The 26,343-nt window shown below is 34.7% G+C and overlaps 3 protein-coding genes across 4 annotated transcripts; 1 reads left to right on the top strand and 2 right to left on the bottom strand.

Annotated features, from left to right (window-relative positions):
- Nucleotides 1–602: 602 nt before the first annotated feature.
- On the bottom strand, nt 603–16,325 carry Trx2 (Thioredoxin 2). Its single transcript, XM_065364120.1, has 5 exons — nt 16,150–16,325; nt 15,948–16,067; nt 7,028–7,132; nt 6,665–6,790; nt 603–1,099 (listed from the first exon to the last, which is right to left on the bottom strand). The coding sequence occupies exons 2-5, from the start codon at nt 15,969–15,971 to the stop codon at nt 1,031–1,033; spliced, it is 324 nt and encodes a 107-aa protein (XP_065220192.1). The 5' UTR covers nt 15,972–16,067; nt 16,150–16,325; the 3' UTR covers nt 603–1,030.
- A 337-nt stretch (nt 16,326–16,662) lies between these two features.
- Nucleotides 16,663–21,287, bottom strand: mIF2 (mitochondrial translation initiation factor 2). The gene is made up of 16 exons (XM_065364116.1): nt 21,105–21,287; nt 20,824–21,012; nt 20,594–20,750; nt 20,337–20,448; nt 19,974–20,151; nt 19,744–19,904; nt 19,462–19,635; nt 19,311–19,360; nt 18,923–19,137; nt 18,643–18,847; nt 18,450–18,554; nt 18,138–18,264; nt 17,840–17,977; nt 17,536–17,700; nt 17,277–17,420; nt 16,663–17,119 (listed from the first exon to the last, which is right to left on the bottom strand). Exons 2-16 carry the CDS (start codon nt 20,853–20,855, stop codon nt 16,950–16,952), a joined length of 2,133 nt encoding a protein of 710 aa, XP_065220188.1. The 5' UTR covers nt 20,856–21,012; nt 21,105–21,287; the 3' UTR covers nt 16,663–16,949.
- Nucleotides 21,288–21,389: 102 nt separating this feature from the next.
- On the top strand, nt 21,390–24,273 carry Dph2 (Diphthamide biosynthesis 2). Of its 2 annotated transcripts, none has more exons than XM_065364119.1 (8): nt 21,390–21,547; nt 21,663–21,790; nt 21,981–22,093; nt 22,301–22,527; nt 22,620–22,862; nt 22,950–23,209; nt 23,279–23,438; nt 23,816–24,273. In XM_065364119.1, exons 2-8 carry the CDS (start codon nt 21,677–21,679, stop codon nt 24,124–24,126), a joined length of 1,428 nt encoding a protein of 475 aa, XP_065220191.1. In that variant the 5' UTR covers nt 21,390–21,547; nt 21,663–21,676; the 3' UTR covers nt 24,127–24,273. The 2 variants fall into 2 exon arrangements, with proteins under 2 accessions (XP_065220191.1, XP_065220190.1); XM_065364118.1 differs by having other exon boundaries at nt 21,651–21,790.
- Nucleotides 24,274–26,343: the final 2,070 nt, after the last annotated feature.

The raw sequence follows: 26,343 nt of genomic DNA, 5'->3' as shown, positions 1-26,343 counted from the left end.
ATCATTTTGATCAGAATTTCCTTACCCTTCATGCAGTTATTATTCATTTCAATCGATAAAATTCAAGATTGAAACGTTAACTTTGAAAAACCCCAGTGTTTCTCGTAGAATATCATATTTTCGCAAACTCGAGGCCAAAAAAACCATAAAAATACTAGTCAGTCGTAAATCATCACATCGCATTGATTCATACGAAGATTTGGCAACATGTGTTGTTCAATTGTCGTCAACTCGGGGAATAGGGACACCTATGGGTATGATTTATTCAATGTGTAATGTAACCAACCAACCTATTTTGGATATTCTTCGAACGGAACGACGAAATTCCCCGCAAAGGTACGAGTACGAGTATATGCATTCGATTGAAGCACTCATTGAGTCCCATACATTCGATATTATCGAAGACCCTACTAAGCCTAAACTAGGTACGTCATACTTATTATTATTACTGTACCTATAATAAGTACCTGTACACTCTGAATTATGAATGCGATCGCAATGAGTTGACACGAAACGTAAATGCACGAAAATACCGGTGCGTATTACGTAACAACAAATTCATTATGAATAGAGAAGAGAGAGTAATGGAAACAAGAAATATATAACATAAATTATTTGTAAATATATTTACGCGTAGTTCTGAGGTAAACAACAATCGAACATATTATTTTATATTTTACCAATAAGGTAGAGATAGATTAAAGTAAATATAGCATAGCTGTACGTGTTTCACTTTAAAAGTGGGGGAGGGTTTTTAAATGAACGTAGTATGTAAAGGTATATATTATCGAATTTGTTGTAAAACACGAGATAAAATTATATGTATATTGTAGTATGCATGCATGTAAGTAAATCGCTACAACAGCGGTAAGTAATTGCGAAAATACATTTTAGAACATTACCAAAGAACAGTACATTATAATAAGTAATTAAATAGTAACCCGATGAATTCAACGTCAAGTGTAATAATAATAGCTCGAACAGACATCGACGCCGATAACGACGACGACTACATTACGGAATGCAAAGGTTACGCATTTTTCAATTTCTCCACTATTTCTTTAAGTTTGTCCGCATTAGCTCCAGAAAAACTGTCCACCTACACGAAATAAACAAAGGTCACAGAATTAATATTTAAATTTCATCAACTCGATTCGTTAATTTAAATGCAAGCAGACGTAAAGTACCTATGTACTAGGTAAACGTTAGGTTAGGTTTGATAGTCGATGGCTCGATTGCATGATTAGTGTTTCATCATCATCAGCTTCGAAAATTCGCTGACCTAACGGAATATTTTAGTACAGGATTTTATGCCATGATGTGACCAGATAATTTTTTAAATAATTCGAATTTTGAATTGAATTCGATCAAAGATGACTGAATTTGAGGCTATTTTGAGGACCCCTGACTATGATTGTTTCAGAACTGGCTCCAATAGATCCACAATTTACAAAGTCAGAACATTAATCCGCGTTTCTTTCTATACTTTAACAAGAAAACGATCAGAACATTCATTTGGAACGAGTATCTATTCTAAATTTTACAAAAAACTTCAAAGTGGTTAAGGAAAGAGTAGATTGTATAATACAATCGAGACATTTACATAATATTTTTTTTTTACTGAAAATGAACATGTCTGGGAGAAGGAAAAAAATTAATAAAGCACTTGAAATGTGGAAATTTTATCAAACGATTATCGCGGGTTTTGTATTTACTCTTAACCTAGAAAAAACAATGAAACCTATTGAATGACATGGTTTTACGTACAAGGTGACTCACAATTAATATTCCAATAAAGAACGCTTTGATAAATTTGAACGTTTAAACTTTCGGTAAAAACATCTCAAAAATGAAACCTTCCAAGAGGGACAAATTACACTCTCTGGGTCGAAATTCTGTGCTCTACATTTTTTTTTCACAAGATGCATGATCATAAAGGATTGGATCGGAATCAGGTTCAAATTTTTTTTCTGCCCCTTTGTGATGATTTGGCACAAATTTTGATGGCTACAGAAATCGAGACACACAGAATGGATGCAGAATTACACAGACAAATTTTTCATGAAAAGTTTCCTTGCTTCTGAGGGTCGTGAAATTATGAACAGGTCATTCTAAAAAATACCAAATTTTATCCTTAAAGTATTTCCTTCTGAAATTTAAACTTGGACTATACAGAAAAGATCGTACTTTCCACCTTTTTTTTTTCAACTGAAAAAATCCTAGATTGAATTTGGCCAAATGGGCTCGAATAATAAACAAGCCAAAAATTTCAAATCTTCAACTTTAAGAGATCTGAGATCCCCTCCGCAGCTTCCCGATATTTTCAATTTTTCTCAATTTTTCAAATCTTCATTTACCTACTTGAAAAATTGCATTCAATGGTTCCAATAATGCCTAGATATTGAGTAATGTTTTGGAAACAATTTTCAAACGCAGTTTTCTCGTTTATTTTTTTAAAAAACATTTTTGAAAAAAAAAGGTGAAAATAACCCACCCTGTGCAAGAAAAAATTACTGAAAATCGTTCTACAAAAATTTCAGAAAAAGAAGGAGGGTCATTTTGGCCATTTTCGTGCCCCTCGCTACTTCGAGACTTGGATGGCCTTTTCTTATAGGGGATGGTCCCTATTATTAATATCAGGTGATATTTTCCCAGGGGAACCCATAGGGGGGCTGTGGGGTGGCCCCAAAGTCAAAAATTTCAAAAATTTTTAGAACCACTGCTCGAAAATGTAAAAAATTAAAAGTAGCGAATATATGTTGCTTTAAGGGTAAGCAATGCAGCACGTAACGCTTTTTTCATTTTTGACCTTTTTGGGGGTTGTGGTGGGGGTATTTCTATTTTTGAAAATTTTGGAACCCCCTTTTTTGACCCTTCCCGTCGAGCCACCCTAATGCCCTTTTCATGGTTTATTGCTACTAGTAGTAAGTTCAATTGATATCATTTGCAACCCCCTCATCAACTTGGCTCATATCGAAAAATTCAATTTTTGACTTTTTTTTGAGGTCCATATTTTGGGAAACCATGAAAAGCTATCGAGGTCCGGTTTGCGGCAAATATGTTGTATTTTACTTCTTAATCGACTGGCATGCTTGAATTTTTATTTCAAGTCAATTTTTGACCTCATTGTTGCAGATTACTTTTGGAGGTGGCAAACTTTGAGAACCCCTGAAAAAAGTTCTAAAGTGAATTTTTTCAAACTTTCAGCTGAAATGGTCTTAAATACATGTGTTTAACCAATATAATATGCGAATGCGATATTTTAATACAATTTAGTCATTTTGGCTAATTTTATCAAAAAAAGTAGTGTTTTAACAACAGGCATAGCATTTCCGGCAAAAGTTAAGTTAAAGACAGTTTTCAGGAAAAATTAATATCGAACCGATCTTTCGCAGATATTGTTCACAGAGGTCCCCTCAACAACCTACTAAAAGTTCTGGCCCCTACGGGGTCCGGAGCCCCCTCAAAGAGGGGGTGGAACCTCCCCCGAAATCAGTTTTTCGCCATTTTCTCCCCCGCATTGCATTTTAGCGAAAAATATGTGGCTAGATAAAAGAATCTACGTCGAATTTCCGATATAATGATGTATCAACTTCCCTTGTATGTTCAAGGGGGGCGGAACTGCAACCATTCAAATTAGGGGGGGGGGGGTTCTCTGAAAAATACATAAAGGCTATAGGCGCCTAAGAGGGGTGAAATGGTCACCGAAATCGTTCGAGTTGATATTAGCATGGAAGGTAGGTACCATTGAGAAACTTCCGCGTGGAAAGTTTCAAATCCACACCCCCTCCCCTTTTTGGAGAGCCCCCCTTTTCTGAAACTTCAATAACACTTTTCTCAGCCGCATTCCAACCAATTTTGAAAATTTTTCAGTATGTTATGTATATCCTTATTAGGTATCACCACAAAAATTTTCAACCCCCTCCACTCATATTTACCCTTCAAAATGGTGTAAAAATGTGTCGTAGGGAGGGTTGGGGGTAAAATGGGAATTTTAGGGAAAATAACTAAGAATTAATGAGTAGGGTATAGTTTTCTTATGATTCGATACCGCTGAGCACGAATATGACGTCAGATTTTTTGCTACACTCATCTACAGAGCACTTGGCTGCCTCAATTTTTATTATTGTTAAAAAGCATAACATAAGTTGAAATACGCCATTTTGAAGGGTAAATATAAGGGGAGGGGGTTGAAAATTTTTGTGGGGATACCTAATAAGGATATAGATAACATACTGAAAAATTTTCAAAATCGGTTGGAATGGGGCTGAGAAAAGTGTTATTAAAGTTTCAGAACTTTTGCCGGAAATGCTATGCCTGTTGTTAAAACACTACTTTTTTTGATAAAATTAGCCAAAATGACTAAATTGTATTAAAATATCGCATTCGCATATTATATTGGTTAAACACATGTATTTAAGACCATTTCAGCTGAAAGTTTGAAAAAATTCACTTTAGAACTTTTTTCAGGGGTTCTCAAAGTTTGCCACCTCCAAAAGTAATCTGCAACAATGAGGTCAAAAATTGACTTGAAATAAAAATTCAAGCATGCCAGTCGATTAAGAAGTAAAATACAACATATTTGCCGCAAACCGGACCTCGATAGCTTTTCATGGTTTCCCAAAATATGGACCTCAAAAAAAAGTCAAAAATTGAATTTTTCGATATGAGCCAAGTTGATGAGGGGGTTGCAAATGATATCAATTGAACTTACTACTAGTAGCAATAAACCATGAAAAGGGCATTAGGGTGGCTCGACGGGAAGGGTCAAAAAAGGGGGTTCCAAAATTTTCAAAAATAGAAATACCCCCACCACAACCCCCAAAAAGGTCAAAAATGAAAAAAGCGTTACGTGCTGCATTGCTTACCCTTAAAGCAACATATATTCGCTACTTTTAATTTTTTACATTTTCGAGCAGTGGTTCTAAAAATTTTTGAAATTTTTGACTTTGGGGCCACCCCACAGCCCCCCTATGGGTTCCTCTGGGAAAATATCACCTGATATTAATAATAGGGACCATCCCCTATAAGAAAAGGCCATCCAAGTCTCGAAGTAGCGAGGGGCACGAAAATGGCCAAAATGACCCTCCTTCTTTAGCAAAAAATGGGAGGATTTGAAATTGGTGATAATTGCGGCAAATGATGATGGAATTTCTGTAATATTTCATATAAATCGTACAAAAAAAGTCTAAAAAACGTATTAAAAGACTAAACGTAACTAAAAAAAAAAAATCGATTCTACAGGGTGTTCCGGAAATCATCTGCCAAAATTCAACTGTTGATAGTACTCGAAGAGACGAACAAAAAACATTATTACGACTGGTTGCCTATCTTGTAAATTGTGCTTCGCAAAACTCATTAAATAAAAATTTATTCATTCAACTCAAAATTGACCAATTTTGAAAAAATCATCAAAAATACAAAAATGTTTGAATCACTTAAATGGTGCTCATAACTTATAGTACTCGAGTGGACGAAGAAAAAATATCATTATGACAAATTGTCTATCTTCAAAATCGAAGGGGCAAACTTTATTCAAAGCCAAAATTTCCAAATTTGGGATGATTCAAATTCTGACGATTTCAAATTTTCAAATTGAAGTCAATAATAATGATGCAAACATTTTCTCACCATCTGTAAATTGAAGAAATTACCCTATTTTTTGGGCAAAAATTTACCAATTTTGAAAAATTTGGCAAAACTAGACTTACATGATGATGAATTTTGTATCGCTGTATTTTTTTGTAACGTCGTCGTCGACTTTTCCTAAAAATTGGCTTTTTATGATCGAGTTTACCATTTGAACTTTTACTCAAAATGTTCCCAAATAATACATCCTAGAGAAACACTAATCTTACCATCCAAGTGATGGAAAACTTTACGTTTTAAAATTTCGGTTCTTTCAATTTTTTACGACCTTTGATTTTCTTCAAGAATCAGTTTTTCATTACACAAGTGTGGCTAATGCCTATTTCCAATAATCCCGGTTCAAGGCCATCGGTCAATGGATATTTGTACACGGTAAAAAACCTAAATTCGATTTTTTTTTCTTGTGAACCAAAAATTATTCCCATCCTATCATTACTTCAACTATAAAAATCATAAAAATTCCCCTTTTTGTAGAAAATAATTTTTGAGACCATTCTAGATCCAATAATGGAAAAAATAACATCAGTAATTGCATAATTATTCTCGAAAAAAATTAATAAGAGCTCATCTTACATAAATATCGCTCGAGTAGAAGTACAAATTTTACTGATACGAGAGGTAATAAAAATTATCTAAGACAGAAAACCAAATAAACCGAAAACGATTTCATTCTAGACGTTTTCAGTTCAAAGAATGCATTGTTACCTACAGATCTTATACGTAAATGAGAAATCATATACCCAATTTTCTGAAGACAAACTATGTCCCATTTAAAATTTTAATATAGGCACATACATACTAAGTATTTGTAACGAAAGAGTAATTTTATCATTGCCAAAAATAGGTCCCTCGCATCCATCCTTACCTCCTAATACTCGTAGCACATTATTTTGTCAACTTAAGCGTAGCTAGCAAGCTTATTAACGAAAGGTTCTAATACATAATATTTCTAACCGCTAACTTCACAAATAACGGTTTCGCATTTACTCGTACATACGCTTACACGAGTACTTACCTTTTTCTTATTTTTAATGAATATAAACGTAGGCATCGAACTGATTTCGTAAGCTTCGGCGAGATCTTCACATTCGTCAACGTCAATTTTCAAAAATACAACGTCCGTTTCTACGGTAGATAATTCCTGTTCAGACAACAAACCGAAGACCAATTAGAACATTATTTATAAATGCGGATAAATAAACGTATCTACTAGAAGTACAAGTAGTAATATACGCATTCAGACTACTTATGTATACCTATATTATAGTAATGAATTATGCACCAATGAGAAGTACAAGCATAGCCTATATAACATAATAAAAAATACGCATACGAGTTGGAGATATCTCCCATTGACGAAGAAAAAAATGTCCATTACCTCTAATTTTGGGCTGATGAATTTACACGGACCGCACCATGCAGCAAAGAAATCGATAACTACAAGCTTGCTGCCGGCTTCGCTCAACTGTTGTTCTAGATCAGCCTGTAAAAATAATAAACGTGACAATTTTAGTCAAAAATACCTACATTACACATGATACGTAATATATACCTAAGTCCTAAAGGTATACAAAAATACACCTAATTTAAATGAAAACGTTAAAGCTATGTTATTATTTTCGTTTGCAGCTTCAGTAATTGAAAATTGAATGCAATCATGAATATGTTTTTTTTTCCTGTGGGAAAAGAACAATTCGTCCAAGTTCCCAAGAAAAAGATCATTCGTACCAAGAAATCCCAGAAAAAGGCAGAAAAATGATCAATTTTCTATCTTTTTTTTTTTACACGATGATGTTTAATTGAATACTCGATGACTTATTTGAAAACCAATGAATCAAATTGCATCACACGGTGTTTTGTTCATACAACACTTTTTAAATGTTTCCTTTTTTTTTTTTTTTTTTTTTTTGAAACAACTAGTGTCGTAATTTTAATGTCACAATTATTCAATAACAGCCAGAACATACTCTTGTACACATTCGCAAATGATTGTTTATCAATATGGGGAAGTATGATAAAATATCTCATTCTGTAATCCACACTACTTATCAATGTAGCGTTTACGGAAACTGCAAACATTGAATGGTTTAACAGACAGGATATGTACACTTTAATTGAAAAATTTTCTATCAACATGATTCATGACTCATGAGTAAAAGAATATAATAAATTTATATGAATTTTTTCTCAAGTTAACCGAAAAGGGAGGTACAAAAGATCGTAAGAAGGGTCTGATTGGAAAATTAAGGCTAAATTAAGAATTCGTCGATGAAATCGCATCAGAATAAATTCATAATTTTATTTGGAATCTTCGAAAACAGAAAACACATCATTTCAGTAAATCACACAATTTTTTACAACTTTCTCAATTTTTTTTTTTTTTTAAATTACCACGTTGGGTGGACTCAAAAAATCTCGATTCCATATTTATATGTGGTATTTTTTCAAAATTTTATTTTTATAAAAAGGATTAAATTTGCGAAAATGAATTTCTCGAACTTCTTTTCGATCATTCGTTCATGTTTCTGTTTCAGTTTGACAGCTCTCTCACACCTTTCCCCTCCCCACACCTCAAAGAAATACTCGTATCAGTCGATTTTTTTCTGTAAACAACTACAAAATAATCCAAATAAAAGTAATAGGTAGGTATTATTTTTCAAATTTCTCGATTTTCTATGATTTTTTAAGCAGATTTTTCGACCTGAAATATATCCATCTATTTTTCTTGCAAATTTCCTTAAAAAACAAAAATTGATCATATTTTTTTCTGAGTGAAAAATATGTACCCAATTCCCACATCAGTCTTGAGAGAATTCTCAACTTTCGATGATTTTTCAGAACACATTACTTCTTAAATTTTTCATCACATTTGAAAGATTAAATTTCAAAATAAAAATCCAAGATTTTAGCAGGGCATTGTTCAAGCACATTAGGATTTTGTTATTTGGAGAGAGTGAGGGAGTGAGGGGCGAGGGGGGATTTCAAAATTTTACATCAGAATTTTACGTTTTTTTGAAGTGATCGGTTTCAGGTTTTTTTTCAACAGGGGCTAGGATGCCAAAAATACCTACATCATTTCCATTTTTTTTTTCAATTCTTCAACCTTTTCATTGAATTCTTCCATCGGATTTCTTTTTTAAAAAATGCAAATTTAATGCTTTGAAAATTACAACTGCAAACGGAGGAGAATGTGCTTCTGCCTGAAGGAATTGAGAGCGAAATTTTCTTTAAAATTGTCATGCTTTTATTCTCTAATAATGCCGAGAAGTTTTGAAAAGTTGAAAAATTTGTGATTTCAAAATGAAACTTTTTAAAAATCCTACAACAAACTGCAGGATACAACTGAAAAAAAAGTATTAAAAAGAATATTTCGTTTAATACGAATTATAATTAAAAGAAAAATTAATGAAGTTAAATTTCTGTGTGTTAGTCGTATTAATCATCCAAAATATTGAAAAATTAATCAACGTCTGATACTGGAAAAATATGAAAACACAGGGTGTCTACCAAAATTTAATTTTCAAAAATAGCGACTTTTCGCGACCTTTTTTCGCGACTTTTTTTCAGTACCCCCCTCCCCTCTTTCTAACGAAAAAAGAAAACAAGCCCGAGCGAAGCGAGGGCAAAAGCTTTTGAAAATTTGACTTTTGAAAAGTAAAAAAAAAACGTTTTTCTTCCAGCACGGGCCCTTTTTTTGTCAACAGGACTTTTACTCGGTGGGGGGGGGGGGGTTCTGGGGGCTATGGGTGATGTCAATTTGAAAAACTAAGCCTATATTCGTGTTCGGCGACATCGAAAACATACTATTTCATATGTCACACGAATGAAACCTTTTTTTTGAACTTTTACCCCCTTTTGGGAGGTGCTGGGGGCCGTGGATGGGGTCCGATCAAAAATCTGACGTAATATTCGTGTTCAGCGATATTAAAAACATACAGTTCGATATATCAAATGCCCCACATTTTTTTTTGAAAGTTTTGCTCAAATTTGGGGGAGGGGGTGCTCCCCCTCCATCAAAAGATCCCATCTCGAAAATTGAGTATTTCAAAAAAGCATAAAACGGTGCATCTATGGAAATTTTTTCAAAATTTTAAATGGTAGCTCCCACTTTCAGCGCCATTTTGAAATTTGAACTTTAATTTGGAAGTTCAACTTTCAACTTTTGAAAATTTCAAAATACTTGAAGAGTTCAAAATGCAATGCCCTTTCGAACTGTGAAATCAGTTTTGATCAAAGTATCATAGTTTTGGAGGTATGCGCTGCTGAAGTTGAGTACCTCGAGACAATGTGTAAATAATTGAAGCCCCCCACCCGCCCCCTGATAGGGTTGGGACCAAACTGATTGCGGGTTTCTCACTTATTGGATGGGTAGACATTGTAAAAAAAAATTGAGCGAAATCGAAAGACATGACTCAAAAATGTTGGTCGAATTGAGGTGGAATGACCCTCCTCAAAATAAAGTTTTCATTCAATTCAGTTAAAATATTTTTTAGACAACTTCTCTCAATTTTTTCTATTACTTTTCGACCTCTAATTTTATTCGCAGATTTTATCGAATCTCGAAGAGTTTCTTATTTCATGAAGCCCTGTAAAAATTATGACCAAATGACCTCCATAAGACATGGAAAAAATTCCCATGTTTAGGATACTGTTTACTCTTCCCTCCCTATCCACCACAAAAGATCAATTTTGATTTTTTTTTTTTTAATATTCAATTTTTAAAAATATTTTATAGATTAATTTACTTAGGTGATATTTTGACGGTTTTCAACACTCGCTTATCATCACATTTGGACCATTAAATAACATTAAATAATAAGGTCAAACTTCAAAGCTCACTTTCCTCAGGTACAGGAGATCAGTTCTCAAAAAAAAATATTAGTTTATTCTATAAAAATTTATAATGATTTTGAGATAATTTCCTCAAAAGTTAAAATACAGTAAATTAAAATTGAATGACGAAATATGCGTAGATTTTTAACTTAATGAATCACGAAAATCATTCAAAATAAAGGGAAAAAGCGAGAGTCATTTCGCATATAAAATACCAAATGAAGTTCAAGGATCAAAACAAATTGTCACGATATGAGCAAGATTATCTCGTACGTGGGAAAAAACGTCATTTCATAACAAATGCTAAGGCATTCATTCATCGCTCATTCCCAGTTATGAATTCACATCTGCACAGCACACACATTCATCAGTCAACACAACTCGACGACAAATTGAACACTACTGATTAATACTATGTATTTTATGAATCTTGATTCTTAAATCATGAAAAAAAACCGCTACAATGCCGCATCATATCCCAACATTAGAGAGTGATTCGTGGTCCACCACCACCTTTTTCTTATTCGTTCTCTATGGTACTTCTACGCCTATGACTATCTATGACTTACGAGTAGTTTATTCGAACGGAATTTCCCTTCTTCGTGTACGTAAAATGTAAAATACACCGAAACTTCATTATTATTGCATACATTGCGCCAATGTTGCGTAACGCGATCATGGCTACATTTCTATTAGGTATTATGTATGTATACAAGATGTTTAAAAATATCGAGTAGGTACCCTTGAACATTACAGAAATTCGATGTTTTCATACAGTGCCATTTACTTGATATTTGATTTCAAAATTGTGAAAATTGTGAAAATTCAGAATTGTTTATAGTACGTAGAAAAGAAAAAATTACGTTTAGAGAGAACCACGTTATTTTGAAATGGTTGCAGATATTCTGGACACCCTGTGCATAAGTCAAGACAGATGTTAGGTAACGAATAGAAGCACTACAGGGCGTGCAAAAATACCGAATACGCTCGAAAATGTTCAATATTTTCTTAGTAATGGGTATTCGATATTTCTTGAGCACCCTGTAGGTACTCGGTAGCCTAGCCTAGACTTCTTTAAGTTTTTTTCTTTTTATCTACTCGTAAATTCCATACAAGTGACAATCGCATACCGCTAAGCAATAGCGCTTTAACTCTTTCAATGCGATAACGATGAGATAATTAGAAATGAAATCATACATTCAAAATAATTATGCATACTTCACCCTTCTCCTCCCTTCGCCGATTCCGTCCTAATACATTCTGTACGTGCAACTACTGCGGGTTCGACTTTTTTCACCACACCTCGTTCATCGTTGACTAAGTATGTATTCGTCATTGGTCATCAGTCATCGTATTATTCGATCGTAAAAGTGTTACCGATACTGCAATAAATGAGGTGCTACAAGAACCAGGGGCCCCAGGTTAATTAAAAACTACCAAATTTATTCATTTCGAGTACCTAACGGCTAATATCTAAATAGACACGATATTTCGAGCGATGGTGTGGTTAAAAATTATCAAAAATAATGCTCTCTCTTTCCCTTCCTTCTATTTAAACATCAAAGTTCGCCATATAGCGATAAAAACCTGGGTTGTTCTATGCGATAACAATAATACTTCATGCATTGAACTTGAAAAATATAGCTACAGAAATGAATGAATTCAAATGAAAAACCTGCACAGTGCACATAGACCTTTCTTATCGCAAGCCTATAATTGAAATTTCTGTGTTCACAGGCTGGCAGGCACATTGCATTATTTTTTTTGTCAAATCATCAGTTAACTCTCTTCCATCCTTCTAAAGTACATTTCTGCCTTCAATCCAACCCTACGAACATTTACGTACATGGACGAAGAGTGCATATTCCAATCCAGCCCTCTCTCCCAGTCACAACACTTTTCAGCAATAGAACGACTCTGAATTCTCTGCAAAATTCAATTTTTTCCCCCTTTGAATAAGATTTTCGGGGCTTAATAGCCCACAATTGAGGTGGTTTGGGGATTGGAACAGAAATTCATACCAGCAAGCCCTTTTTAAAAGATTCACTTCGGATACAGGGGAAAAGGGAGAGCTTTCCCCTCGATTTTGAGTAATTTTGCGAGGGTAGCTCTATAATAGGTGAGACGTTTGATTAAAATCATCTCTAGGCTTGCTAGGCCCACCAATGTTCTTCAAGCTTTCCAATACCAGTCAGGGTCATTCCACGTTAATTGGACAAAGAAGTGGTAGGGGGGTTCGGCGATTTTTTTTAAATTTTTCCTGTGGAAAGACCTTTCGAAGGGATGATCAATGGCGCAAATCGCAGCCCTCTAGCCCTTTTTTAAAGGCAGTCAGGGGGTGTCAAAGTTTTCAGTGAACCTAAAATATCATACATTTCAGCAGTGGATTACTCGATAACCGCGGTACCTACCAAAATGGAACATTTTCCCATAGTTAGGGGGTTTGATAGGCTTTTTGGTGATATCATAAAAAATCAGTGTTGCCACTTTTTTTCGTACAAAAAATTAGCTCAAAAAGTTTCAAAACGTAGTTTTCATATCGTTCCGACTCTCAAAAATTCTGAAAAAAATATATTATGGACAACTTTTCATGCTAAACAACATACTTATTAAAAAATTGGGATGGTAACATGTTGCAAAGTTGATTTTAAAAAAATTAAAGTTTGTGAAAAAATGCGATTTTTTTAATGTAAAACATGAAAAAAAGTTTTGATAGGTGAAGTTGACCCATTTGACCCCTATTTTTATGTATCTGTTGAAAAAGTTGAAAACCCCCTTTCACTCAATGTAATGAACTCCTCACAAAAAAATCAAAATTCGAAAAAATTCAATTTTCAACTCCAAACATCACAAAAAGTTGAAATTTATTCAGTTGTCTAATTTTGACCTCTTTCTGACGTATTTCATGTAAAAGTTGATAAAAATTACACTCAAAAAAAAAAAAAAAAAAAATTCGTTCATTTTTTGAATCTTTTCGAATTATGATTTTTTTGTGAGAAGTTCATTTCATCGAGTGAAAGAACTTTTTCAACAGATACGTAAAAATAGGAGTCATAAATGGGTCAACTTCACCTATCAAAACTTTTTTTCATGTTTTAAATCAAGAAACCGCATTTTTTTGCAAACTCAAAATATTTTTAAGCCAACTTTTTTGACATGGTACCATCCCTATTTTTTAATATGTTGTTCAGCATGAAAAGTTGTGCATAATATATTTTTTTCAGAATTTTTGAGAGTCGGAACGATATGAAAACTACGTTTTGAAACTTTTTGAGCTAATTTTTTGTACAAATAAAAGTGGCAATACTGATTTTTATGATATCACCAAAAAGCCTTTCAAAACCCCTAACTATGGGAAAATGTTCCATTTTGGTAGGTCCCGCGGTTATCGAGTAATCCACTGCTGAAATGGATGATATTTTAGGTTCACTGAAAACTTTGACACCCCCTGGCTGCCTTTAAAAAAGGGCTAGAGGGCTGCGATTTGCGGGCTGCCTTTAAAAAAGGGCTAGAGGGCTGCGATTTGCGCCATTGGTCATCCCTTCGGAAGGTCTTTCCACAGGAAAAATTTCAAAAAAATCGCCGAACCCCCCCCCTACCACTTCTTGGTCCAATTGACGTGGAATGACCCATGCATTATTTTTTCGAGCTACTCTTCCACTTTATATTCTTTCCTCAATCTTCCAATCACTCTATTTCCAATCTTTCAAAATAGCTAAAAAAAATTCAAAAGTATCTTTCAAATCTCAATTTTTCAATTCAAAGTTCTTGGCCTACAAACTCTAAAATAATGGCCAACCTTTAAAATAAAAATACAACATTTCTCGAGGTTCTTCGTGTGAATTACATCAGATCAAAAAGAATGAATCAGTTTCCAAAGTACTCGTTTTCAGATTTCTGAAAATTCGATGAATCACAACCTAACCCAAGAAAATTTCTAGTAAACAGATTACACAAAAGGTGCCTCTTCTCAGAACATCTGATAGAGAATATGAACATTAGCAGTTGGCTCTAAAAAAACGTTATTTCTACAGCTTACAAGCTTCAAGGTATTACGATTTGAAATAATTCGACAACCAGTTTTTAGCTTCCTAACCCCACCAACCCCCGTACCATGTCGACTCAACTGGTTACCTTGATGGATCTGTACTTCTCACATCTTGCCTCGCCTCATCACCTCAATGTAATTTTTTCGCACTCTATCGGTGATTCCGAGGAACTGATAAGCGTAATTGAATACGAATTATTAATCAAGTAAAATAAATACCTAACCATCACTAAACATAGAATTTTTTCAACGATTTCAGATAAAAGTTTACGGCGTTCAGTTCTCAGAATAGCTACAAGTACATCTCATTTCAGCTGAACCATTGGGAAAAAAATTAATGCTCATTTCAACAAAAAAACAAAACCTATCGTGGAAAAAAATCAAAAAATTGAATTTTTTTTACAAACGATCGTGGTAATTTTTTATTTCACTTTCAGAAAATTATTCAAGAGAAAGATGTAAAAATAACTGTTTTTTGTCCCACTCGATGCAAAATTCACGCCGTTAACATTAATAGGTAATGTCTTCTGGGAGTAGAAACGCTCGAAAAGAATACCAAATGTTACTAAGAAAGCTAACAAAACAGAGACCATGCTAGCCAGAGGCAGCAATCTTCATATAGACATAACTCGTACAGTTCTATGGACCAAGGACCACAGTAGGTCGCAGTCTCGTAGCCGCCACAACTCGTCTCATCTGTCTCCAGTATACCTAGATCATTCGAACCAGACCATTACTAAGATGAGATGCATTTCAGCGTCAAAAAATGAAATCGCATTCGCTGATTCTTCTTTCGGTAAGATCAGTATTCGTAAAGTACCCAAGTACATTGTAGACGATAAAATACCAACTCGATGAACGAGCATGATACTTGTAATAATTACAACGTACGATTGTATTCCACGTAATGCTACAACTTCCAATTAAAAACCGATAATAATACGTGAATTCGATAAGGCTTCGAACGAAGCAACCACATGCCATGTCGAAGAAAGTTATTCATTTTTAGACGATAAAAATAAGTTAAAAATTCGAAAAACCCCCATATCTTCATCGAGTATATAAATAATAATAAAACGAAGACGAACTCGTGATAAGCGTTAGCCTTTGAAACTACACCTGTGTACAGTGTGAGCATCGAAAGTAACGGTAGAATTGTTCGTAACAGCTAATCTTTCTAATTTTGCTCGACCACATAGAGCACTCTAATGCCATGTAATGAAAAATTTAACTACATCCGAACAGCGATTAAACGAACGCAGTTAATTCGAAGGTTCGTATCGTTGAAACTAGGTAGTATCAGTATCGGCGAAATTCTCTCTCGTTATAAACATTATCAGCGTCGAACGAAAACACCGCATGAACCTAGTATTAGAAAGTACTCTAGAAACACGTGAAATAGAGGTACACTACTTACGGAATCTTTAATGTGGTAAACCATTTTGAATTATTGTTTGGCTGGAATTAGCGTAACAGAAAGATTAAAATAAACGCAGCTGGCGAACACTCTTCAACTTCGATGCTGACAATTTTCAACCTGAAAACGAATAATATTGCAGATTAATGCGAATACGATAATTTACGAAGCGAGCGATGGTGATGAAAGGGGAAATACCAACCACGAAATTGAAATTGAAAGTTGAAAAATAATAATAGAACTATAAAGTGTAATCAATGACACGATTTTTTCAACAACGATACGCACTTCACTTCAATATCACTTTACACTGCACAATGGAAAACAAAGTTAGGTTAGCAATTCACTTTTGACTGTTGACTGTTGGCGTGTTGGCGTTCGTTTCGTAATTTCCGTCGATGACTCGGATCTCGAACTAATCAAGGTTACGTTGCTCGGATTTGGAGGCTTTTAGCTTACGTAGGAGCTACTCGTGGTAACGTAACAAGTAACAACGCATTGGTTCCGGGCTTCGGTTACGGTTTCAATTTCCAAGTAGACTTTTTCCCTTCGGCTTCTTCTTTCGACTTCCATTCGGCATTTTGCTGTCTCAATTTTTGAAATGAACCAATAAAACGGACTCAGAATTCAGAACGAGAACGAAAATCTCTCGTGAACCTTCCAACAAGAATTAAAGCACCTGAAAAATAAAATAATTGACTTGAACCAGCAAAAATAACTGAATAACACTTTTATTATGAACGCGCTGGTAGGTACATTACATTCTTTCAAACAATTGAAATAATTAAAACACGCATCATTCAACAAAATGGACGAATAGCTCATTATCATACTTCTTAATGTTTTTTCTTCTTTTAAAAATGGTGTTCATTAGTGTAAAATAATCCTATACGTTTCCATTCAAATCTTGAATCACACGAGAGAGCTACATAGATTTGAACTTCATGTATTATGTAATTTTCCGTAAGAGGCTAACCAGTTATCTAGTAGGTGCTATCTTCATCAAAAAGGATTCCATTCTATTTCTTGAGGGACAGTGTAAGTTCTAAAAGCTTGAATGACATCACCGGGTTGAAAAACTACAGACGTGTCCTCGAATTTTAAGCCACAATGCTGATCCTTTTTAATGGAAGTAACTTCAGTTTTTAAATTTCTCATCGAAGATAACGAACCTAAAACGATATGAAATATACGTAAAATACTTTTCTCTTCAAAAAAGAGCCTAATTCAATTTAACGAACTCAAACTCGTAGTCGAAAAAATAATGCTAATGATATGTGGTATCTAAATTGGTACGAAGTATTCGGTAAGATATTAATAATTATTAACCTCTGAATATTTCTTGATCGTTTCTCATCACTTTGTAAAGAGAAGACTTCTTCAGTTCACCTTTGATGCATCGACAACCAGCGACAGGAATTTTCTTTTTCTTTCCTTCGTTAATTAAAAATAATTCTTGAACGACTGCTTCACCTACGACATGAGTGGTAAAAATGAATTAAACGAAGAACTGACATTCGAATTATAGCAAAATATGTACACTGTGATTTCCGATAATAATCAAATTAGTGAAATAATTGATAGCTACCTGTAACTTCTTCCATCTCTTTGGGAGGTAATCTCGAATTAATTTCTGTCTTGACATCTTCGAGAAAATGGTATATGACGTTTTGATGTTTGATAGCAATACCACTGCGATTGGCCAACTCTTGAGCATCAGGTAACACTCCAACGTTGAAACTATAAACGATTGCTGTAGGAAAAAAAATACTTCATTGACGTAATATTCGATATAGAATATTAAAAAATAGCATAATATGTGAAAATTTTGGCGATGGACGAACACGTAAAATAAATGAAGCTCTTCGTTAATTATGAAGAGTACAACTTACCGTTGAAAGGTTCAGCCATTTCCACATCAGTCAACGAAATACTACCGATTCCACTATGAACGATATTTAAATCGCATATTGAACTGTTATACGAGACCAATAGGTCACTAATAGCTTCCAATGATCCTTCAACGTCAGCTTTTAAAAAAATTAAACGAAATTATTCAGCGAGTCAAAAATACTCTATACTGGAAAAGAATGCTTCTCAACGTAAAAAAAAAAACACTGAGTACTTTTCGTAACCCAATCATTGATCTGACCAGCCAATGAATGATAAATTACTGCACATTACACATACCTTTGACGATGATATTCAACTCAGGTTTATTTTTATTATGCATTTCTTTTTGTTTTTGCCTGAATTCGTCCCAATTTATCTTTGCGTGTCGGCGTCTCCTTTTTTCGATCAGTCGTTCTTTGTAGTACTAGAAACACATATGAATTGAAAAATCTTTCGAGAGCGGCGAGTAGAATTAAAAATACTACTGTAGCTATAAACAGGAATAAGCTCCGTTCTGTTTCGTCGACTTTTAAAACAAATTTTTAAAGCGAAGAGTTGATTCTTTAAGAATTGTTTATCCTCTGCAGAGTTATTTTTCTCGAAACTTACATTTTTGCTTTCAGCTCTGGCACTTTCAATGCTAGGTAAATCTTTTTTCGCTTTTTCAGTCATCTGAATTTTTTGCCTGTAGCGCAGAACTTCGTTGGCTCTATGCTACAAAAATTTTAAAATACGACAGTATAAATTAAATGCGTAATAATTGAACTAGGACAGTTACACATGCGGAAAAATTTATATTTACCTCGGATTCGACTTGCAACATTACATCGCCAGGCGCTGGTAGGTCATTCCAACCGACGATTTCAACGGGAGTAGACGGAGGAGCTTCAAGAATTTCTAGCGATTTGTCGTTCAATAATTTCTTGACCTTGCACCATGCTAAACCAGCGGTTAAAATGCATCCTTTTCGTAACGTTCCCCGTTGAATGAGAGCAGTAGAAAGCTTCCTGAAAGCGTCAACACAGAATTGATTAAACGTTGAATTACTGCTTTTGAGAAAAAATTCTCCAATTCAAACAAACCCTTTATAACGATCCATTTTTGATTCTAAAATAACTCCTTCGACTGAACCCGAATAAGTAGCTTTCAAATCGGTCAAATCAGCCAAGACTAAAATTGCTTCGGTGAGTTGTGATACATTGGTGCCACGCAAAGCAGATATTGGAATCGCTTGAACATCGCCCCCGAATTCTTCCAACGTTAACCCGCGCATCATCAGCATTTTTTTGGTTCTTTCCTACAAATAATGAAAATTTGTAAACTTTGAATATTTCTCGGAACAAGTATCAATACGCACAGTTCTAAAAATCTACAATTTCAAACTCGGAATTTAGATTCAGAAATTATGAAAAAATTAAAAAACAAAGAGAGGAAGTGCAGGAACGTTTCTAACGCTCTCTAGTTACCTACTAGGTCAGCGGTAGGTTTATCCATCTTGTTGATAGCGACCACAATTGGAACTGGAAAAAATGAAATAAAATGACACGTAAGTTTCAAGAATCATACAAGAACACAACATGAGAAACCAAACGAGCATTACGCATGTAGTACTAGTACATACCATTCGCCTCTTTGGCCATTCGTATAGATTCTATAGTTTGCTCCATGACGCCATCGTCGGCAGCAACAACCAAAACCACTATATCGGTACAGTGAGCTCCACGAGAACGCATTGCGGTAAAAGCTGCGTGTCCCGGAGTATCCAGAAATGTAATCGATTCTTTTCCCACTTTTACTACAAAAAAAAAAACAACAACAACAACAACAACATCATTAATAGCATCAAAATCAGCAATGAGCTTACACGATACAAAACAATCAAAATCTACGCGGCTCAACTTACCCGAAAATGCACCTATGTGTTGCGTAATCCCTCCAAATTCACCGCTGACTATTGATGATTTTCGTAAATAATCCAATAGGGTGGTTTTTCCGTGATCTACGTGACCCATAATTGTAACGACAGGTGGTCGTTTTTGAAGTTGTTCCGGCGGCGCAGGCGGTCTGCGAAATTCGACAAATTTTTTTAAAAAGGCAATCGCAGCCCAGCACGTCAATATAGAATTTACTTACTGTCTGTACGCGTCTTTGTCTTCAATTGCAGTATTCTCTTGTGTGTTCTCTCTCATCTTCCAACGTAAGTTGGCTTTCTTGATAATATCGCAAAGAGTATCGAAGTTTTCGATCACATCGGTGGGTCTATCGAGGCCAAATGTGTTGTCGACGAAAGTCATCAATTCGAATACATCGTCTGCAAACAACAGTTCGATATAATTTAACGATAATGTCGAGTAGATCAGCTTAAAATTATCCTAAACGTGCGTATGTTCGAGCAAAAATTTCAAGCAGCGTTCGACTTGGATAATGATATGTTCACGGGTACTCAAAATGCTATTCATTTTCTTACTGTCAATATAATTATGTGATAATCTATACCTATGGGTTTGCCCATCGATCGACTCAACTCTTCTACTGTCATATTTGGCCAGACTTCGATGACTTTTTTCCGTTTTTTCGGCGACGTGTAATCTAATTCTTGAGCTTTCAACTACACAAGATCAAAATACACACACGAGTCAGTGAATTAAATTTAATATGTATAAATAATGCATAATTGATCAGATGGTAAAATGAAAAGAACGATGCAGTAAGCGAATATATTCAAATTCAAACCAAATCAACTGGATATTTACCCTTTCTTCCCGCTTCTTCTTAGAAAAAGGACAACACGAAGTGTGAAAGGACGCAGCTGATTGAACTGGATACACTCTGCGCCACTCGCGTCCTATCTGATATCCGAATTTTTCGGCGAAACATCGCGAATACGTAACTTCAAAGATGGACAGCAATCTACAGAGTAATATGTAGTTCTCATTTATTCATCAGTCAAGAGATTCTACTTTCGATTATATTTTATACTCACGTAGTTTTTTTAATTCTTCGAATGAAGTACATGGTAGTACTTTGTGGAAGTCATGAAAATGATAACACAGGAGACTCCAACGCCACCGGAGCTACAGGTTGCTGAAGCAAACGAGATTCAAAGGAGAATATCTAGACACTAATAATGATCGGAATTATATGAATGAGTTCTCAGTTCCTCGCTGTAGCACTGAAACGAATAAAGAGATCACTTATTTTGTCTGATAATGCCGGGATTGGGCAAAAATCCGGCGGAAAATTTCAAAGTTAGACAGAACTTACCCAGCGAAACTACATTCAGCTTGAGCCATCAATGAATATTGAACCGTTGTTAACAATCACTGAGTGTTGAGGACTTGATTATAAAATTATTTTACAGTTGAAATGAAATTGCGAAATAAAATTGTAAAAATTTTTATCTTTTCCTTTTCTTCTGGAACCGCCAGTCGGTTCATAACCACCCTGCAAAGCTGAGCAGAGCAGAGCATGAACTTTTTTGGCTTTCTGGAGCAGAAATGCCAAAAAATCCGGTGCTTTGATCAGGTTTAGAATGTTTACTTGGCTTTTCACTTTCCTCTCCATGCCCCCCACATACGATTTTTTTATCAACTCAAGTTCATTCGAAATTTCGAATTGATAGCAAAATTTTCTCGAATTTTTAACTTTTAAGGAGAGCTTTGGTGAATTTTATACCACAAGATTCAGCTTTAATGCAATTTCATAAGGTATGCTTCATATTGAACTAGTTTAACTGGTAATCTGCTGCGTGCTGTGGCAATTATCCTACATCTTCGTCACCGAACACTTGAAACATTTTTGAATTTTCAGCGTGTTTTTTAGAACTTGTTGCGGCGATGAGCGTAGTTGAAGATCAGCGTCAAAAAGATGACACAGGTGTCACCGAATTCAATGAAAAATACGAGATCAAGCGATGCGCTGATTGGATTAGTATCAACCGTTATCGAAAGGTAAACTTATGACATTATAATCCCAACATGAGCATGTAGCTATTGTTCTGAGGCCCAGTAAAGCTGTTCTAGAGCAACTTGGTGGCCAGCTACTCTTTTTACATCTCATTACTGGCCTTGTGTAGTAAAAGTTTATGTATAACTGGAATTGAAATGAAGTATCAGTGTGGTGTTTGCTTCTATTTTTCAGGTTTGCTTACAATTCCCTGACGAATTACTTCATGCCGCTGTTGATGTTATAAGTCAGCTTCAGATATATACAGATGCCGAATTTTACGTATCAGCTGATGCTACGTTTCGTAGGTGAGATAACAGTGAAATTAAATTTACTGCAGTTCGTGTATTTATCGAGTATCAGAACTATGAAAATGATCGAAGAATTCATGTCTAGAAACTCTTTTTTAGAAGGAACACAATATTGTACTTTTAGCTACTAAATTTACATAGGTTGGTAATTTCAAAATATCCACGATATTTAAATTTAATATGATTTTTATAATTCTGTTGCAGTTGCTGTTTGGATTTCAAAACAGCGAATCACGTAAACGCCGACGCTTTGATTCATTTTGGCCGAACTTGTTCGAGTCGTTTTCAGTCAAATTCAATTGCGTCACTGTTCATTTTACCGAAAGAATATTTAAATGTAGACGCCTTATGCGAATGCGTCACTTCGTTTGTTGAACAAAAACGTTGTAATGTCGTATTATTATACGATATTGCTTTCGCTCATTACGCTGGTAAGAATCGTTTCCCCAAAAATAAGTACCATCATTTTATTACTTATTGAACGATACACGTAAGCGAATCAATATCGTTTTATGTTGTTTAGATAAAATTGACGACCGGTTATCGGAGCTACGCTCAAATATTAGCTTATCACGATTACTTGTCACCGAAGATGTAAACTGTGATACGACCAGCTCTGAAGTAGAAAATCAATCGAATGTAGTCAAGAAATTAGGTCGTCAATATCACATTGAATTTCCCGATGGTGATCGGGAGTTGGTCTATATTTATGTTATCTCGCCCAGTAGCCAGAAAAATTTCGATAATTTTCTTTTTTCGTTACCTGGTAACTATTCGATTCACGTATTAATTTCCTACTCCTTTACAGATTTTATAAATACCTATTAATGTATTTTCACTCTCCAATTTTCAGAAAATTCATTTTACGCTTACGATAGCAGCACAAATAGTTTATCGGAGCAGTTCATACCGAAAACCATTAAGAAAACATTGTTCCAAGTGGAAAAGGTGAAACAAGCCAGACGAATAGGAATTTTGGTGGCTACCTTAGAAGCACATTTGTTTCTCGATGCTGTGCAAAGAATAAAGAAATTATGTGCGCTGAAAAAGAAAAAAGCCTACATTATATCTGTCGGAAAGATGAACGTAGCAAAGCTTGCTAACTTTCCAGAGGTGAATACTCCACCCTCTTAAGTCTTGTTTGGATATTACTCGTATTGACGTTCATTTTTACTTCACCAGATCGATGTGTTCGTTATGATTTCATGCCCCGAAGTCGAAATTACCAATAGAAAAGATTATTTTCAAACTATCGTCTCCATGATGGAACTTGAACTAGCGTTGAACGATAATCACCAATGGAGCGGGAAATTTGTAGCGGATTTCAGCGAATTTTTGCCAGGTAAAAATGATTTTTGGACTTACAAAAAATATTGTGTGAAAAAATCTGATTTGGATTTGAAATAAATAAAAAACAGCTGTTTTTGCATATTTCTACAAAACGCAGTTCAAAGGTGCGTTTTAAAATAAATTCGAAGAATTTTTCATCTTTAATGATTTTGAACATACTTATTGGAAAAATTCGTACCTTGATTAGTTTATTTTTTGAAAATCGACTTCACGAACACGAAAACTCTTTAGCCAGAAATTAAAGGGAATGGTCGCTAAACCCTCCCCCCTCCACCCCAAATATAATCTCTTGAGAGATAATGGAAAGTATATACTCGTACTTAGTTTTAACGCAAAACTATATTTTGCATGTACCCATACATTCGCCAGATGGAAGTGAATATAAACCTATGAATGAAAATACCTCCAACTCGGAAGAAGCACAAGCCGATGTTTCGTTACTCAATAACCGTTTAATCGGGTTCACCAGTGTCAATGATCAGGGGTCTTCCAACGCTGTAATCCAGTCCTGCAATACGGTTTTGGCGATAAACGAATCGCAGTACGATTTAGCTAATCGAACTTGGACCGGATTACAAACACAAATTACCGATGATATTCCTGTATCAATTGCTACCGCTGGAAGGAAAGGAGCTCCGGCTGCAGGATATGAAACCCCATCATCTGACCACGTGACTTGATGGGCGTTGCTCTTCCTTTTAAAGCGCACACGCTTAATTACCAATAATTCGTTTTTTTCTACTCGTTTACTGACTTTCTTATTTAATTTTTTTCATTTCGATGTTGAACGAGATGAAGAGACGTAATTAAATTTTACTGTTCTCGTTTTTTTTTCTTTCTTTTTTTTTGCATAGGTGTGTATTCGTATTTATCGTCGCGCTGAGGTACCTACGTTGATTAAAGGAATTCAAGGTTGTTGGTTTGATCTCGAAATCCTTTTTGAAGAAGACCGAAAATTATCAGAGCTGAAAGTATAGTGGGTTTTTAAAATTACTGCATGCAACTTATTGTTTTACGAACTTGTAGATTTTTCAATATGTTTTGAAGGTTGAGGAGTTGAATGTGAAATGTTTTATCGGTCAATGACCTTCATGAAGGTTTCTTTTTTGGAACTTCTTTCCAGACATTGTAGCCGTTCATTCGCTCTGGTTAGTTTTGCGTGCGTTGAATTTACTCTGATATTCTGTCAACAGATCATCGATGTATCTGCCTCCGATTTAAACGGGGTCGCGTTTTTTTTGGAGATAACATGGCTTGAAACCCCCGTAGTCGAAATTTTAGCCGCACAAAATGAAATTTTCCAGTTTTGGCGAATTTTTTGAGATTTAAAATTATTTCTGCTTTTTTAAGAACGTGTCATTTATTTAGTAAAAATGACGAAAATTAGTCCTGAAACTAATATCACCCCCTTCCTGCACCAAACGTTACCATTTTTGATCATTCTGGAGCCTCCAGTACGATTTTCTATTTCTCCAGAATTTTTAAATTTCTCCAGCAGGCGTGAGAATAAATTTGGATAGCTAAAAATCAATTTGTGGTTTATAATAAACCTATTCAACGACTTCATTTACATTTAATTCAATTTCCAGACGGATACCTCTAATGCATTTTTTGATAAAAAATTTTTTAAAAATACAAAATTTAAAAAATCAAAAATTTTTTGCTCGTGAAAAAATTTTAAAAATTTTCACGAATGGCTGTATCTTGTCTAAGACCAAGTCATTCTAAACCCTCATGCTTGATGTTTGATTTCTCCAAAAACAATTTAATTAGCCCAATTTTTATGCGAATACTTCTAGTTAATTTTTTTGACTTAAGCTTTAAAAAAGAAAAAAAATGGGCAATTTTCTATTTGTGATTTCGTATAGAAATTTTAAAAATTTAAACGTATGGCTGTCTTGTTTGACACCACCCCCCCCCCTCCACGGAATCTAAATCTCGCCATTTTGAATCATTCTGGCGCCTCCAGCGTGATTTTCAATTTATCTGGAATTTCAAAAATTTCTTCAAAAGGGATGAAAATTAATTTGGATGGCTAAAAATCGAGTTGTGACTTATTCTCGATCTATTCAACGAGTTTATCCACATTTTATCTAATTTCTAGGCAAATGACTCGAATTTGTGTTTTTTTTATCGGAATTTTTCAAATGATCACTGGAGAATTTTTATTAAAAAAAAAAAAAAAAAAAAAAAAAACACTAGGTAGAGGTGTCATCCTGGAAATCGAGTCAAAACTGAATAAGTTTGTTAAATAGGTCAAGAATAAGCCACAACTCAAATTTTAGCTGTTCAAATACTTTTTCCATATTTTCTGCAAAAATTTAAAAATTTTTGGAAATCAAAAATGGCGCTGGAAGCTCTAGAATGGCTCGATAGACGACGCTCTTTCCAAAAATTGCGGTTTTGTTCAAACCCGAGGCTGGGTAATCTCGAAGAGTTTCTTCATGAGCAATCTTCGGTCTCACATGAATTTTTAAAAAAATTCTCAAACTCAAATTAATGGAAATTAGTTTGATTTAATGTGGATTTTATGAGAAAATATGATGAAAAAAAAATGAAAAACGGCGAGTTTTTACCTACTTATTTGCCTACCAACCTGGTACCTTCAAATTATGTAATAAAACATGGTTGAGAGTTCCCATTCGTAGGTATTTTCACCTATGGATGTAACCCTTCTCCCTTTCAATCTACAAGCGCAGGCGTTTAAACCTTTTCTGCGATGGGTGGCTTGATGTTGACGTCGTACAAGCGTCTATTTGCAAGAAAGAGTAAAAAAAAGCAACTTGATTTGGGTGATTCAAATACAAATGTAACTTCTTTTCTGGTTCAAGTTTTATACTTTGTGATTAAGGTTATTTTAAACCCAGATGAGATGTTTTTTCAACATCCACCTCACC

The sequence above is a fragment of the Planococcus citri genome, chromosome 4, assembly GCF_950023065.1.
Source record: "Planococcus citri chromosome 4, ihPlaCitr1.1, whole genome shotgun sequence".
Taxonomy (NCBI): domain Eukaryota; kingdom Metazoa; phylum Arthropoda; class Insecta; order Hemiptera; family Pseudococcidae; genus Planococcus; species Planococcus citri.
This window is presented reverse-complemented; position numbering and strand designations above follow the sequence as displayed.